The following is a 15,907-nucleotide window of genomic DNA, read 5'->3' on the forward strand; positions in this document are numbered from 1 at the left end:
ATCGTAAGTGTTTCTGTCATTAGACAAACAATGTTCTTGGTTGTAGTATAATGGAATTTGTGGACGGTAAAAAGGAAGCCTTGATTTAACATAAATCTTGAAATATTAATGAATTTTTTTTTAAAATTATCAGCATAAGAATTGATATAAATGAAACTATTAATTAAAGTTGCATTGATATTAAAGCAAATTGAAGGTGTTTGTAGTTCAAATTGCTACATTTATGTAGTTAACGATACATATGTTATCGGCTTCAGCGAGGTCTCTCTCTGCTTTCTTCAATGCATAGGGTACCTTTTTGCATAAAGGCGTACATCCAAAGTGCTCTGCATCTTGTTTTGTCGCAATCCAAAGATATGGACCCTGATTTGGTTTGGACGCTGCATAATATTCGGCCCTTCCACGACCAACCTCGTCAAATTTTTCTGCTAATTTGAATGCCAATTTGCAAGCGGTTTCATCTTCACCAAATTCAATACGCACAATGCCATTGAAATGTGCGGCCTGTGTAGAATTAGGAATGCCCAAACCATCAATGCGGTAGCCGTGGTTGTCGAGGGTGTTAGCGAATTTCTGTAGATTCTACGGTACGTATTGTCCTTCACGCATTATCCCAGGCACATTAGCCAGAATGCAGGTGTATGGGAATACAAATAAATTGGCCATTTTGCTTGGATAAGTGACGATGTTAACTTCTGGATTCTGGATAATAAGTCGGATGATGTGATTAATAGTAAATACTTTAAAGATTATATATAGGGCTAAATTTGTTTATCTTGTATTTTTGTGCGTTGAATCTAACTCTGGTAATTTGAACCGTTTTTAAATGCAGGCAATGGTTGTTTATAATTTTTCCATATTCAATGTTTGGCCTTGAATTTCTTTTCGTAAATGACTGATTATGTGGTTATGTGAATAACATTGATTTGTCAGAATTGAATGGTTGTTAATGTATACATTTAGAGAACGGTTAAATGTGATAATGTAATTCATTGGTTTACATTTAATTGTACATGTATTACCCTAACTTATGCCTGCACTTTGATTCACTGTATCTGACATGGATTTCTTGTGGGTTTGTTGGGAATTAAGATATCACTTTTGTGGGTTTGTACATTGAGTAATTTGAAATTGTTGCTGTAATAACATGGTGCATAGTCTGTTCATTCTGTTCAACAATTGTACATTGTCAATATGGATGGTTGGCAATAAAGTCATTTAGCAGCCTCTAACTTTTAAAAATAAATCTTTGGAAGGTATATGATTGTAGCTTAATGACTGAACTTCATGCGTCAATGGTCAATAGAACGCCTGAATGTTACATTGCTATCCTGTTAATACGATTTAGTTTATTAGTGGATTTAATTACGGCCTTGAATTTTAGAAATGCATTGTATACTTTGTATATTTTTTGTAAATTTGATTGTCGATATTTGGTAGCTGTACATTTTGAGCAAACTGGCAACATCATTAGCATATATAATCATAGTTTCTGAACTGGCCTGCACTGCTGTTGTGTTTGTAGCTGCATCTTCTATTGGTACCTAGTCGACGGCCCCTGCACGGCTACATCTATCATCGGTGGCTGTATTAACCTATATGTATGAATGTATTTGGAAATTGATGTTCTCGGTGAAATGATTGGGTTCTGGATAGAAGGTCGTACTGCAGTTTTTTATTTGTTGTTTGAAGTGCAGCCATGATTATTCAGTGAATGTTTTTCACTTCTGAAGTGGTTTAATTTTGCCTACGCAAAAGCCTTGGTTAATTAGGTTAGCTCTGGCTATGATGAAGCTCTTACGGACGTATTGGCCTCTGCATCCTTTTGCGTGCGGCACATTCAGTTCGTCAAATTGGTCATGCAGAATGTCTCTCAATGTAAGCTACGCCAATATAAACAGTATGTTTTAAAAAAATTGGGCTCTATCTTGCTAAGGAAGATGCCAGACATGACGCAATCTATAGAATCTGGGTCTCTTAGACGGGCAGTGCGGAATTTTGAAGTGCACAGCTGCAGTTGATGAATGATGCTATACATGTGGAATATTGCCTGACTTTCACCATCAGCAGACATTAATATGCGGGCAAAGATACCTTTTCAGGCAAATTTTCTATCACTTTCGTTTACATCATTTAATTTCGAATGGCATATGAGCATTAAACCTAACAGCGCTAAAGACCAAACCCCTTTGTTAAGCGACACATCTACTTATTAAACTAATACGCTAAATGTCTGTCTTAGTGTCAGCACTAAACCATCCCAGAAAAACTTTATAAAATTACCTAAAAAATTAATAAATAATGACCAAGCATATTGTAACCAACTTCGGATTATCAAATGTCTCTGATACATGACGCAACTGCAACATGGTGAAAGACCCAACTCCTTTGTTAAGGGGTCATCTACTTAGCAAACTAATAGGTTGAATAACCATCTTAATGTAGTCACCAAACCATCCCATTAAAACTCAATAACCTTTCCCAAAACCAAAAGAAATCACCAACAAGCATACTGTGAGTAACTTAATTATTAAAGAATTTGGCCTGGCAGTAGAACCTAACAATGCATAGTTAGCTGCTCAATCAGAACCTGGCACAATTTGATGCTGCAATTCATGTCAAATTTAGTCTGAATGGCATCATCACCAGACATTATTAGCCAGGCGAAGAATGCAATTCAGGCAGAAACAACACAAGCAACCTATTGTTTTCCACAACAAATTAAGCATATTACTATCCTAGCAGACGTCTTATGAATGTATGAATGTAGAAGTGTGTTAGGCTAAACACAGCGAAAGACCTAACCACTTTTTTAAGGGTGTCATGTAATTAGTAAACTAATAGGCTAAATGAACATCTTAATGTCGCGACGTAACCAAAGGAAATATCAAATTAAGGTAATTGTTGTACTGCTCTAAACAATAAAATGACACTAGCTGCAAACAAGGTTATGAGATAGAGTCTTTGGTGCCTGTTATGTGCAGGCAGACTTGTCATTTTATGGGATTAGTACTAATTCAATTTGGCACAAATGACACTAGCTGCAAACAGGCTTTTAAGTTGCAGGAGAAGTTCGAGCAATTTGGGCGTACTAGATCTAAATGGCTGGCTACCTATTCCCGAGTTCAGGGGCCCTTTCTATGGGTAGCATCAAGGCTTGATTCAAAATATTTTAACTACACTCCAATATGTAGAAGAGTCCCATATTCATCTAAACATGCAGGAAGATCACTCGCTGATGCAGATGAATGCTGCACCTATAGCTATATCAATATTGCTCTATGTGCATTGCCTCGAACAAATAGGGGTGATTGATAAACTAAACAAATATCAATCTTGCTTAATTTTTCAGCTTTTCATTTTATTTTATTTTTGAATGTTGTTGTTTAGTTAATTCGAAAGCCATGAACCTGCGAAATTTTATGTGATGAAAAATTACAAGATTTTTAAGTTTTCTGAATATTATGTTTTAATTAATTATCACACTATCATCACTTGCTAAGATTCACTGAGTAAGGTCTGAGATTCACAAAATAAGGTCTAAGATTCACAAAATAAGTAAAAGAGTAGAAAAGGTGATTCTAACCACTTATGATGACCAAGTTTCACAAAACAAGCTCTAAGATTCACTAAACTAGGCTTGAGATTCACAAAATAAGGTCTGAGATTCACCAAACAACAAAATCTACTCAATTGATAACTCTTACAGTAACAATTCAACCAACTCTTACAGTCACACAATTAGGTTCTAAGATTCACAAATTCAACTCAATTCATAAACTAAACCTTGCAAAAAAACTGAGATACAATATCGATCCATATATTCCATAATAATCGAGCAGAAATTTTGACAAATGCAAATTGAATCAGAAAACATGAGATTTTACAAAAATTACATAAAAAACGATATACCTGATTCAATAACACTATTATCATCGGTCATTGTGATATCTACAATCTCCATAGCAATTAGAGCTGCAAAATCGTCAAAAACAATTTAGTAAGTACTACGAAATCCACAAACAATCTCCATAGCATAGCAATTGAGAAAAAGGAAATCGCTCAAAATATTGGTCAAATTCGAACGTTCTATTTACAAAATCGTTCAATTTTATCAAATTCGAACCTGATATCATCAATTTATGAGTGAATTGACAGAATTGTATGAATATACTCAATTTTGATGAAAATTATGAAATTACCTGAAAATTACTCGATTTTTCTTCTGAAATTACTTTAATCAACGTTGTTGAATGTTGTTTTGATGAAATCCACGAACAATCGATGAACAAATTGATGAGCTCGCTTGCTGAAAAATTTCCGTTGAACGACGAGTTTGCTTGATGAAGAATTTTCAGAAAACGATTTTGTTTGTTATATTTTAGAGAGATATTGTGTAATTGGGCTATTATATGATATAATATTTTAGTGAGAGAAAGTATTTTGGGCTAAATGAAAAGATTTGGAGTGACCTCTAAATTTTCAAATTTAATGAATAATAGGAAGTTAGTCCATATAATGAAGGATTAATGAAGGAATTTGGTGAGGCCTACCTACTCGCCATAATTAACGGCCTCACCGGATTCGGCCTATATATATATATATATATATATATATATATATATATATATATATATATATATATATATATATATATATATAGTGTTCCAAGGACTAGGGTTCTAAATTAGTGGAGATTAAAAAATTGCGAAGCGGCGACGACCAACCGTGCCGTCGCCTTTCACCCGTGCCAAATGAGCCATTTTTACTTTGGACTTTAACTCTTTCTAAATCTTCAAGAGAGGTTTCCTAGCTCGTGGACTGGCAATCGGCCTACCGGTGAGGGAGTCTTCTCTTCTTCACATCTCCTTAGCGAGGTGTCTCTCCAGCTGGACCACTGTCGGGCGTCGGCCGGGGAGCTTTTCTTGCTTTGTTCCCTCCTTCTTACATGCATCATTAGCTTTCCCAAACCTCCTCTTTCAGCCATGTACCTACATATTATGATAAAAACTAATAGAAACGAAAAGAGTGCAAAATGCAACCAACAAATATATAATCTCATCAAATCGTATCAAAATGCATAGTAAAGGGAGGGATAATCGGAAAAAAATAGTAATATATCAAATTTCCCCAAACTTAAACATTACTCGTCCTCGAGTAAGTTCATAATACTAAACTAAAGACTCTTAATAAAAAGATAAACGAATAGCAAAACTGCTTTATTACATAATATGATTCGGGTTTAGCTACACCCGTAGCCTTTCATCTCACAATTTGACATTCATGAGGTATAGTGTCCTATTGCAAGGCAAGAAAGGTCAATTTTGATACATCGAAACACTAAGCTTAAAAGCACATAATAGGATGCATCTACAAAAACGTACCCACTGATAAGGCTAAAGTCATATCACCTATATTAAAATAAACCTAAATTACTACCAACTAATAGCTAGTGGTAAGAAGGGTTGAATCCATAGGGAGACGAGGTATTTGTTCTAGTTTATTAATGTTTGAGTCCGTCTTAAATTAACAGTTTTCTTGAAGGATTTGATTGGTTTGCTAAAACTAATTGCAATAAAGTAAACAACAAATTCAATAAGATTAAAAGATCATGGGATCAGGTTCACTAGGTAGTTATCCAAGATTGGATTTAATTCATTAACAGAGCAACTTATGTTGTTTAAGGTCATATGATCGGTTGACTCAAATATGCCTTTAGATCTAAACTTAACATACGGTCGCTATAATTACATTAGTTCTATTCAGTTATCGCCACCTATACTAGTCTTAACCCGATCGGTAAAAATCCTAGTTTGCAATACTAATTAATCAATCAACTAGATTCAAAACAATAACGGAACAACAAGAAAGAAGCAATTTAACTGTCAATTCATTAATTACCCCTTTCTAACAAGCTAGATCTCCATTCACCCTAGATTATAAGATTAGCTACTCATACTAATAACAACAATAATAATAAGATGAATAGAAAACATAATTAAAAACATAATAAGATGATTAAGAGAGCAAATGAATAAAATAAAACTTTGAATCAACAATACCTAAAGAAATATTAGTAATACCGTAATTAGAGAGTGCTTAGATCCGAAATAATAGCAATAACCCAATAATAGAGCACGAGTTTGGTATTTATATAAAACTAGTTGGTTGCCCCGCGTGCGATGCGCGCGGCACCCCAAGATATTTTTATCGCTTTTGTTTTACGTTGCTTAATGTATTATTGTTATGATTCCGACTATGCTGTAAGTAAGTTTCTACCTGTTAACATAATTGAAAAACTGGAGTTAGTTTCTGAGAGTGTAATTGTTGAGCGTTTGTCGTTATCTGAAGCTTGAGTTCGTAACGAAACAACGATTTTGTATTAAAATTTGGCAATTACATTTTGTTTTGATATTAATGATTCATATCTCCCTAAACTTTGAGAAGTTTAGAACACGTCGTATAAGAATCTTTAATATATTATGTTTGCCATCGTAAGTGTTTTCGTCATTAGACAAACAATGTTCTTGGTTGTAGTATAATGGAATTTGTGGACGGTAAAAAGGAAGCCTTGATTTAACATAAATCTTGAAATATTAATGAATTTTTTTAAAATTATCAAGATAAGAATTGATATAAATGAAACTATTAATTAAAGTTGCATTGATATTAAAGCAAATTGAAGGTGTTTGTAGTTCAAATTGCTACATTTATGTAGTTAACGATACATATGTTATCGGCTTCAGCGAGGTCTCTCTCTGCTTTCTTCAATGCATAGGGTACCTTTTTGCATAAAGGCGTACATCCAAAGTGCTCTGCATCTTGTTTTGTCGCAATCCAAAGATATGGACCCTGATTTGGTTTGGACGCTGCATAATATTCGGCCCTTCCACGACCAACCTCGTCAAATTTTTCTGCTAATTTGAATGCCAATTTGCAAGCGGTTTCATCTTCACCAAATTCAATACGCACAATGCCATTGAAATGTGCGGCCTGTGTAGAATTAGGAATGCCCAAACCATCAATGCGGTAGCCGTGGTTGTCGAGGGTGTTAGCGAATTTCTGTAGATTCTACGGTACGTATTGTCCTTCACGCATTATCCCAGGCACATTAGCCAGAATGCAGGTGTATGGGAATACAAATAAATTGGCCATTTTGCTTGGATAAGTGACGATGTTAACTTCTGGATTCTGGATAATAAGTCGGATGATGTGATTAATAGTAAATACTTTAAAGATTATATATAGGGCTAAATTTGTTTATCTTGTATTTTTGTGCGTTGAATCTAACTCTGGTAATTTGAACCGTTTTTAAATGCAGGCAATGGTTGTTTATAATTTTTCCATATTCAATGTTTGGCCTTGAATTTCTTTTCGTAAATGACTGATTATGTGGTTATGTGAATAGCATTGATTTGCTGTAATTGAATGGTTGTTAATGTATACATTTAGAGAACGGTTAAATGTGATAATGTAATTCATTGGTTTACATTTAATTGTACATGTATTACCCTAACTTATGCCTGCACTTTGATTCACTGTATCTGACATGGATTTCTTGTGGGTTTGTTGGGAATTAAGATATCACTTTTGTGGGTTTGTACATTGAGTAATTTGAAATTGTTGCTGTAATAACATGGTGCATAGTCTGTTCATTCTGTTCAACAATTGTACATTGTCAATATGGATGGTTGGCAATAAAGTCATTTAGCAGCCTCTAACTTTTAAAAATAAATCTTTGGAAGGTATATGATTGTAGCTTAATGACTGAACTTCATGCGTCAATGGTCAATAGAACGCCTGAATGTTACATTGCTATCCTGTTAATACGATTTAGTTTATTAGTGGATTTAATTACGGCCTTGAATTTTAGAAATGCATTGTATACTTTGTATATTTTTTGTAAATTTGATTGTCGATATTTGGTAGTCAGACATTTTGAGCAAACCGGCAACATCATTAGCATATATAATCATAGTTTCTGAATCGCTCGACCGGCTTTGTTGTGTTTGTAGCTGCATCTTCTATTGGTACCTAGTCGACGGCCCCTGCACGGCTACATCTATCATCGGTGGCTGTATTAACCTATATGTATGAATGTATTTGGAAATTGATGTTCTCGGTGAAATGATTGGGTTCTGATAGAAGGTCGTCTCGCAGTTTTTATTTGTTGTTTGAAGTGCGGCCATGATTATTCAGTGAATGTTTTTCACTTCTGAAGTGGTTTAATTTTGCCTACGCAAAAGCCTTGGTTAATTAGGTTAGCTCTGGCTATGATGAAGCTCTTACGGACGTATTGGCCTCTGCATCCTTTTGCGTGCGGCACATTCAGTTCACAAATTGGTCATGCGAATGTCTCTCAATGTAAGCTACGCCAATATAAACAAAAGATGTTTTAAAAAATTGGGCTCTATCTTGCTAAGGAAGATGCCAGACATGACGCAATCTATAGAATCTGGGTCTCTTAGACGGGCAGTGCGGAATTTTGAAGTGCACAGCTGCAGTTGATGAATGATGCTATACATGTGGAATATTGCCCGACTTTCACCATCGCAGACATTAATATGCGGGCAAAGATACCTTTTCAGGCAAATTTTCTATCACTTTCGTTTACATCATTTAATTTCGAATGGCATATGAGCATTAAACCTAACAGCGCTAAAGACCAAACCCCTTTGTTAAGCGACACATCTACTTATTAAACTAATACGCTAAATGTCTGTCTTAGTGTCAGCACTAAACCATCCCAGAAAAACTTTATAAAATTACCTAAAAAATTAATAAATAATGACCAAGCATATTGTAACCAACTTCGGATTATCAAATGTCTCTGATACATGACGCAACTGCAACATGGTGAAAGACCCAACTCCTTTGTTAAGGGGTCATCTACTTAGCAAACTAATAGGTTGAATAACCATCTTAATGTAGTCACCAAACCATCCCATTAAAACTCAATAACCTTTCCCAAAACCAAAAGAAATCACCAACAAGCATACTGTGAGTAACTTAATTATTAAAGAATTTGGCCTGGCAGTAGAACCTAACAATGCATAGTTAGCTGCTCAATCAGAACCTGGCACAATTTGATGCTGCAATTCATGTCAAATTTAGTCTGAATGGCATCATCACCAGACATTATTAGCCAGGCGAAGAATGCAATTCAGGCAGAAACAACACAAGCAACCTATTGTTTTCCACAACAAATTAAGCATATTACTATCCTAGCAGACGTCTTATGAATGTATGAATGTAGAAGTGTGTTAGGCTAAACACAGCGAAAGACCTAACCACTTTTTTAAGGGTGTCATGTAATTAGTAAACTAATAGGCTAAATGAACATCTTAATGTCGCGACGTAACCAAAGGAAATATCAAATTAAGGTAATTGTTGTACTGCTCTAAACAATAAAATCAATTTCAAATTCATCTGAGTAAGCAAGGACTGTCTAATTGTGATTCTGAGGAAGAGCTAAACTCTGCAATTTTGCTATTATGTTATCATAGTTCTGCAGACAACTTTCCATTATCTACATTCCCCCATCCTCCCCTAAAAGTTGCGAACGTTGTTTTGATCAATGGATACCTTTTGCAGTTTTGCTGGTTAATCTAAAATGGTGTGTGATCAGGGAACCAGATGTAAACAGAAATTGTTACTATACATTCCACAGATGGGTCAAAATGGCCAATGGTAAACCCAAAGGCAAGTCCAGTACTTAAGCATCCAAAATAATTTACATTGGCGGACAAATTTAACAATTGAAGCTATATAAGCTTCAACTAACCTCCCCCAAAAAACATAGTTTTTAAAAGATAGGTGGTAGGAACAACAATCCACCTAACAATCTGAGTCATAGTATCCTTCACTTCCAGATGATTTTGAGTAATAGTCCACGTACCTGGTTTGAGCTCTCTTTTTGTTCTCCATTCTCTTGTGATATGCCCGCTTTTCCTTGTCCGTTCCGTAGTATGCACATGCGCAAAACCGATGAACCACCTTTCTTTTCCTTGATTGTGTAATCATACCATCATCACTCTCCCTCACCAGTTGGCTGTTATAATCTCGGTTGACCTTAGACGTATCTGTCCCCACGATGAACCATTTAGCCCAACACTTGCAAACTTGTGACATGCTTCTCTTATCAGTTTTACAGAGTTTCTCAAAGACACAGGTGATCGCTGCCTCTAAAGTTAGGAATTCATGTGCTACTGCAGTGCCATTCGGGGTAGCCATTTCCACATCATGAGTTGTGAAGAGATATTTGCATGCATAGGTCTTCTCCTTCCAGTCTTTGTAGTCTTTGACAAAGTTGTTCTTGTCGGATTCATTTTTGTTGGTGGGTCGTGGACATTTGAATGGAGCCATAATTTTGTTTACGCAGTGGTTGATTATATTTTTTTGGCCTTAGATAAATGAGGTTGAAGTTTTGAAGAAGGTGAAATGATTATAGCTGTAAATATTTGGTTGGGTGACCTAGAATATGAAGAGGCAATTAGAGCACTTAGTAATGATTTAACATGTTAAACTGTGCATAGAGAATTGCAAAATTCCGGCTGAAACTGACTGGTGCACAGGTAATAGTCAATCTAGCGGTTGGTAGTGTCTAATCTAGCTGACGTCATTTACTTAGTGGTCTGACATTGTATTACCATTCAAACTATTTACTTAGTTGGGACATAAAGAAGGCTAATTTGTTAAAAATATTGTAAATTTATTAATGTAGATTATTTCATTTAAGACAGTTAATATCCATTTTAAATTTAAGACGGGTAGTAGGTTTAGATAAAAATGTAAGTTAAGAAAAAAATAAAAGAAATCAATTCCCAGGATGAGAGATAAGCTAGAGAGAGAAAAGCTCTAAATTTCAGGAAACCTAAAAAATATGACAGCCGTTAAGCTCAATAACCATAACCGTTTCTCGCCATTACAAAAAAATTCAGCTTCATCTTCGGCTACTGTTGCTAAGAATGCGTTGCTGGGTAATTCTAGAGCAGGATCTTCACAGCTGGGACCTAAAGTTCCTACCTTTAGGGCTCCTACTTCTGCAGAAGCTACAAAGGTGCGGTCTTTACATGAGATGCAGGGGATCCCTGTCCTTAACCTGTCTGAGGAAGAAGAAATCAATTCCCAGGATGGGTGGGTGCTTAGACGAAATGGTAAAGATCAACCGGTCATGGAGCCTATTGCAGAGGAGGATGAGTTGGTGGAGCTGCTTCAGTTTACATCAGAGGACATACAACCTGAGGTAGAATTTTGGAAAAACTCTGTCTTTTGTTATGTTTTAGGCGCGAATCCGCCATGGAAGCTTATTGAGGACTATGTATATGATGTTTGGGGGGATTTTGGCGTTGACAGAGTGTCGTTCTTGGATAATGGAATTTTTCTTGTTAGGTTTACTAAACAGGGTAGTAGGGATGCTTTGTTAAAATCTGGGTATTATTTGTTTGACAACAAACCCATTGTTATTAAACCCTGGGAAGTTTCGTCTGAATTAGAGAAGGGTAAGGTTGATGTGGTCCCTGTTTGGATTCGTCTTGCTGGTATACCACTGAAATTCTGGGGGAGATGCTTACCTAAGATAGCTGGTCTTGTGGGGAACTTTGTTCAATTGGATGGACCTACTGTTGATAAAGTTCAGTTAAGCTATGCGAGGGTTTTGGTAGAATTGAAAATGGATCAGAGTTTGCCTAATGTGGTTAAGTTTCTAGATGAACATAGCAAGGTGGTTAATGTTTCTGTTTCTTATGAGTGGGAACCTATTACCTGTACTAGTTGTACTGGTATAGGTCATCTTGCTACACAGTGCAGGAAGCCTGGTCCTAAAAAAGGGAAGAAGCAGGGTTCAGGAAGTGTACCTAAATCAAAAAATGTTCCACAACAAGTTTGGAAGCCAATTCAGAAAGCTCAGACTGGTGTTCAGTCCCCTACTATTCTTACACCTGAGGCTTTCCCTCCTTTGGGTCAGGTTAAAATGACTCCTGTAGTCAAATCTACACCTGCTAAGTAGATTATGAGGATCAATAGGCAAGGAGGGTTGGCTGGTGTCAGATTGTCTGGGAAATTTAGCCCATATACTTTTGCTGATGTCTTGGTTAATAATGCTACTCCTGGAGGGGGAGTGGTTGAGAGTGGAAAGGACCCTCCAGTAACCATTCCTGATGCATAGTATTGGATTCTGGAATGTTAGGGGTCTTAATGACCTGAATAAGCAGAAAGTGGTCAAATGGTTTATGCACAATAATGGAGCTGGTTTATTTGGTTTTCTAGAAACTAAACTAAAGCCTAGTACTTTACTGAAGAGACCTACTTCTATTTGTGATGGTTGGAGTGTGACCACTAACTGCAGGTGGCATAAAGGGGGGAGAATCTGGTTTTTTTGGAAATCTGAATGTTTTGATATACAGTTCTTGGCTTATAATGCTCAATATATCCATATGTTTGTACAGTCTCAAACTGATGATAGGAATTTTTATTTGACAATGATTTATGCTTCTAATGACTTACATGAAAGGGTGGAGCTGTGGGATTTTCTTAAACATGTGGCTACTAATTGTACTGACCCTTGGCTCTGGCTTGGTGATTTTAATATTGTTCTTTCTCCTGTTGAAAGACTTGGTGGAAACACTACTGAGATTGAAATGGATCAGTTTCAAGAATGTGTATCTTTATGTTGTATGGATGATATTTCTGCTACAGGGGCACTTTACACCTGGTCTAATAAGCAGGCTGCTTCTGATAGAGTGTATAGCAGATTGGACAGGGCAATGGGAAATCTTGAATGGATGGCTATGTATGGTGATTATATTGCACATTTCCATCCTGAGGGTCTTTTTGATCATTGTCCTTGTACAGTGGTGCATATGAGAGCTGATTTGGGAGGAAAAAGAAACTTTAAGTATTTTAATATGTGGGGCACAGCTGCTGAATTCAAACCTAGTGTGCTTCATGTTTGGAGTAGATCTTTCCCTGGCACTAAAATGTTTTGAGTTATTAAGAAGTTAAAAGCTCTCAAACCAGTTTTGAAGAGGTTGAATACTGCTTGCTTTTCTGATATTGAAAACACTACTACTATTGCTAGTTTAGCTCTGGCTAATATTCAGCAAGCTTTGGTGGATAATCCTGAGGATGTAAATCTAATTCAACAGGAATTGGACTTAGCTAAGGATCTTAAGGAGCTTACTGTGGCAAGGGATAGTTTCTTATCTCAGAAAGCTAAAGTCCAGTGGTCTATTGAGGGTGACTTAAATACTGCTTATTTCCATCATGCCATTAAAAAGAGAACAATGATGAATAAGGTCTTCCAAATTGAGGATAAGGATGGGAGACTTTGTAATGAGGGAGCTGATATCCAGATGGCTTTCTTGGATATTACCAGGTTCTGCTGGGTTCTCATACTCAGACTCTCTCTGTACAGCAGAATGTGGTGACTGGGGGTCCTTACTGTACTGAGGAACACTGGCTCATTCTTGCCCAGCCAGTTACTATAGAAGAGGTGAAACAATGCATCTTCAGTATTCCTAATGGTAAATCTCCTGGGCCTGATGGCTACTCAAGTCAATTCTATAAGGATGCATGGGATATTATAGGAGATGAGGTTGGAGCTGCTGTTATCAATTTTTTTGAGGCTGGGAGGCTTCTGATTCAGGTTAACTCAACTGTTATCACTCTCATCCCTAAAATTGATAGACCTACAAGTGTTAAACACTTCAGACCCATCTCTTGCTGTAATGTCCTCTATAAGGCAATTTCTAAGGTTATGTACAATAGACTAGCAAGGATTTTACCAGACATTATTAGTAGGAACCAAGGAGCTTTTGTTAAGGGGAGGAGTATACTTGAAAACATACTCATTTGTCAAGATCTGGTTAGAATGTATAATAGAGGAATGGTTTCACCAATATGTATGTTCAAGCTTGACTTACAGAAGGCCTATGATTCAATTGAGTGGCAGTTTGTGGACCAAATGTTAGATGCTCTTAACTTTCCTGAGCATTTTAGGAAGTTGATTATGCTTTGCATTACTCTTAATTTAAGTGGTTCACACTTTGGATATTTTCATGGCAAAAGAGGATTGAGGCAGGGAGATCCTATTTCCCCACTCATCTTCTGCATTTGGATGGAATACTTGACTAGGGTTATGGAGTATGCCACTAGAAGATGGTACTTTAGATATCATCCTCTTTGTAAAAGCCTGAAGTTGACACATCTTCTTTTTGCTGATGACTTGCTAATGTTCTGTAAGGGTGATATCAGGTCAATTATGCTACTACTGAGGGCCTTATCTACTTTCTCTGCAACTTCTGGCTTGAGGGCCAATGCTGCTAAGTCAGAGGCGGTGTTTAATGGGGTCCCTAATGAAGTGAGGATGGATGTTGTTCAGGTTTCAGGATTCCAACAAGGGGTGTTACCATTCAAATATTTGGGAGTGCCCATCCAACCTGGCAGATTGTCTAAATCTGATTGTCATATGCTATTGGATAAGGTGGTTCATAAGATCAGGGGCATTTGTGCAAGGAAATTAAGCTATGCAGGCAGGCTTGTCTTAATTAACTCTGTGTTAAATACTCTCCATAATTATTGGGCTTCTATATTTCTTATCCCTAAAGGTGTTATTAGTAGAATTGAAGCAATTTGTAGAAACTTCTTTTGGAGTGGGGAGTCTGAATATCACAGGGTACCTCTGATAGCTTGGGAGAAAATCTGTTGTAGGAAGAAGGAAGGTGGACTGAATATAAAAAGTGCAGAGGTGTGGAACAAGGCTACTGTTGGTAAATTAGTTAACTGGATACATACTAAAGCTGACAGGTTGTGGGTTCTATGGATTGATCATGTCTATCTAAAGGGAGCTGACTGGCATAGTTATCAACCTCCTCCTGATTCCAATTGGAACTGGAGGAATATCTGTAAAGTTAAGGATCTTCTGAACTCTGGTTTTGTGGGTGGTCACTGGCAGTCTGATGCTAGGGGCTACTCTATTCAGTCTGGTTACTACTGGTTACAGGGTCCACACCCCCTAGTCCAGTGGTATAATAGTGTTTGGGCTGCTTGGAACATACCTAAACATTCGTTAGTTGGATGGATGGTACAGCATAAGGGTCTGCAACTGAGGGATAAGCCGTTCCAGGTGCAGATTTGTGACAGCAACAGTTGTGTGGATTGTGAACAAGCTACTGAGACACTTGAGCATCTGTTTGGCAGCTGTGTGTATAGTTCACAGATTATTGATGGGGTTGAACAATGGTTATGCAGGAGGATATCTGGTTCTAATTTGCACTGTACAAAGTTGCAGAAACTTGTGGTTAGGATGACTTTAATGGCTACCTGGTATTGTATCTGGAAACACAGAAATGAATGCAGACTCTCCTTAACACTAGCTACACCAAGAAGAGTGATTAAGGAGTTCCAATCTATAGTCAAGGCACGAATTCTTCAGAAAATTCAGACTGTTATGCCTCAAAGGGATAAGGAGTGGCTACTTAGTTTGGATATTCATGTTTAGTATTCAGCTTTTGTAGCTTCTATTTGTATTAAATCATATTGTAATATTGTTTTTTTTTAATGAAAAGCTCACATTCTACCAAAAAAAATAAAAATGTAAGTTGGAGTGAAGTGGTTGGGAAATGCATGTACTTATTTGCCTTGCATTGGCATTCGTGTGAAACAGATATTATGCACCTTAAACTGTAAACGGATAGTAGCTTTTCACAAAAATGTAATTGGGAGGCAAGTGTGTGTTAAACCACTTACATTTTTTTATTTCATAGTTTAATTAAAAGACAATTTTTTAGGTTTAAAATTGTGTCTTTTTTTGGGTTTGTTTTTAATATTTCTAAAATTGTTTTCAAGATCTTATTTTACTTCTGTTTGAGTAGAAGTAATACGGATTAGTTTTAGTGTACCATTTTCA

General features: G+C 36.6%; 1 protein-coding gene across 1 annotated transcript; it reads left to right on the forward strand.

Moving 5' to 3' along the window:
- Positions 1-12,010: 12,010 nt before the first annotated feature.
- Positions 12,011-15,499, forward strand: LOC141590144 (uncharacterized). The gene is made up of 4 exons (XM_074410753.1): positions 12,011-12,145; positions 12,405-12,947; positions 12,999-13,295; positions 13,400-15,499. Exons 1-4 carry the CDS (start codon positions 12,011-12,013, stop codon positions 15,497-15,499), a joined length of 3,075 nt encoding a protein of 1,024 aa, XP_074266854.1.
- Positions 15,500-15,907: the final 408 nt, after the last annotated feature.

This window comes from Silene latifolia, chromosome 7 (genome assembly GCF_048544455.1).
Source record: "Silene latifolia isolate original U9 population chromosome 7, ASM4854445v1, whole genome shotgun sequence".
NCBI lineage: Eukaryota > Viridiplantae > Streptophyta > Magnoliopsida > Caryophyllales > Caryophyllaceae > Silene > Silene latifolia.

Coding starts and splice junctions, on each gene's coding strand:
- LOC141590144 (XM_074410753.1), top strand. CDS start 12,011: ATGAGGATCAATAGGCAAGGAGGGTTGGCTGGTGTCAGATTGTCTGGG. Junction 12,146..12,404: donor AGAGTGGAAAGGACCCTCCA/GTAACCATTCCT, acceptor TTTGATATACAG/TTCTTGGCTTATAATGCTCA. Junction 12,948..12,998: donor TCAAACCTAGTGTGCTTCAT/GTTTGGAGTAGA, acceptor GTTATTAAGAAG/TTAAAAGCTCTCAAACCAGT.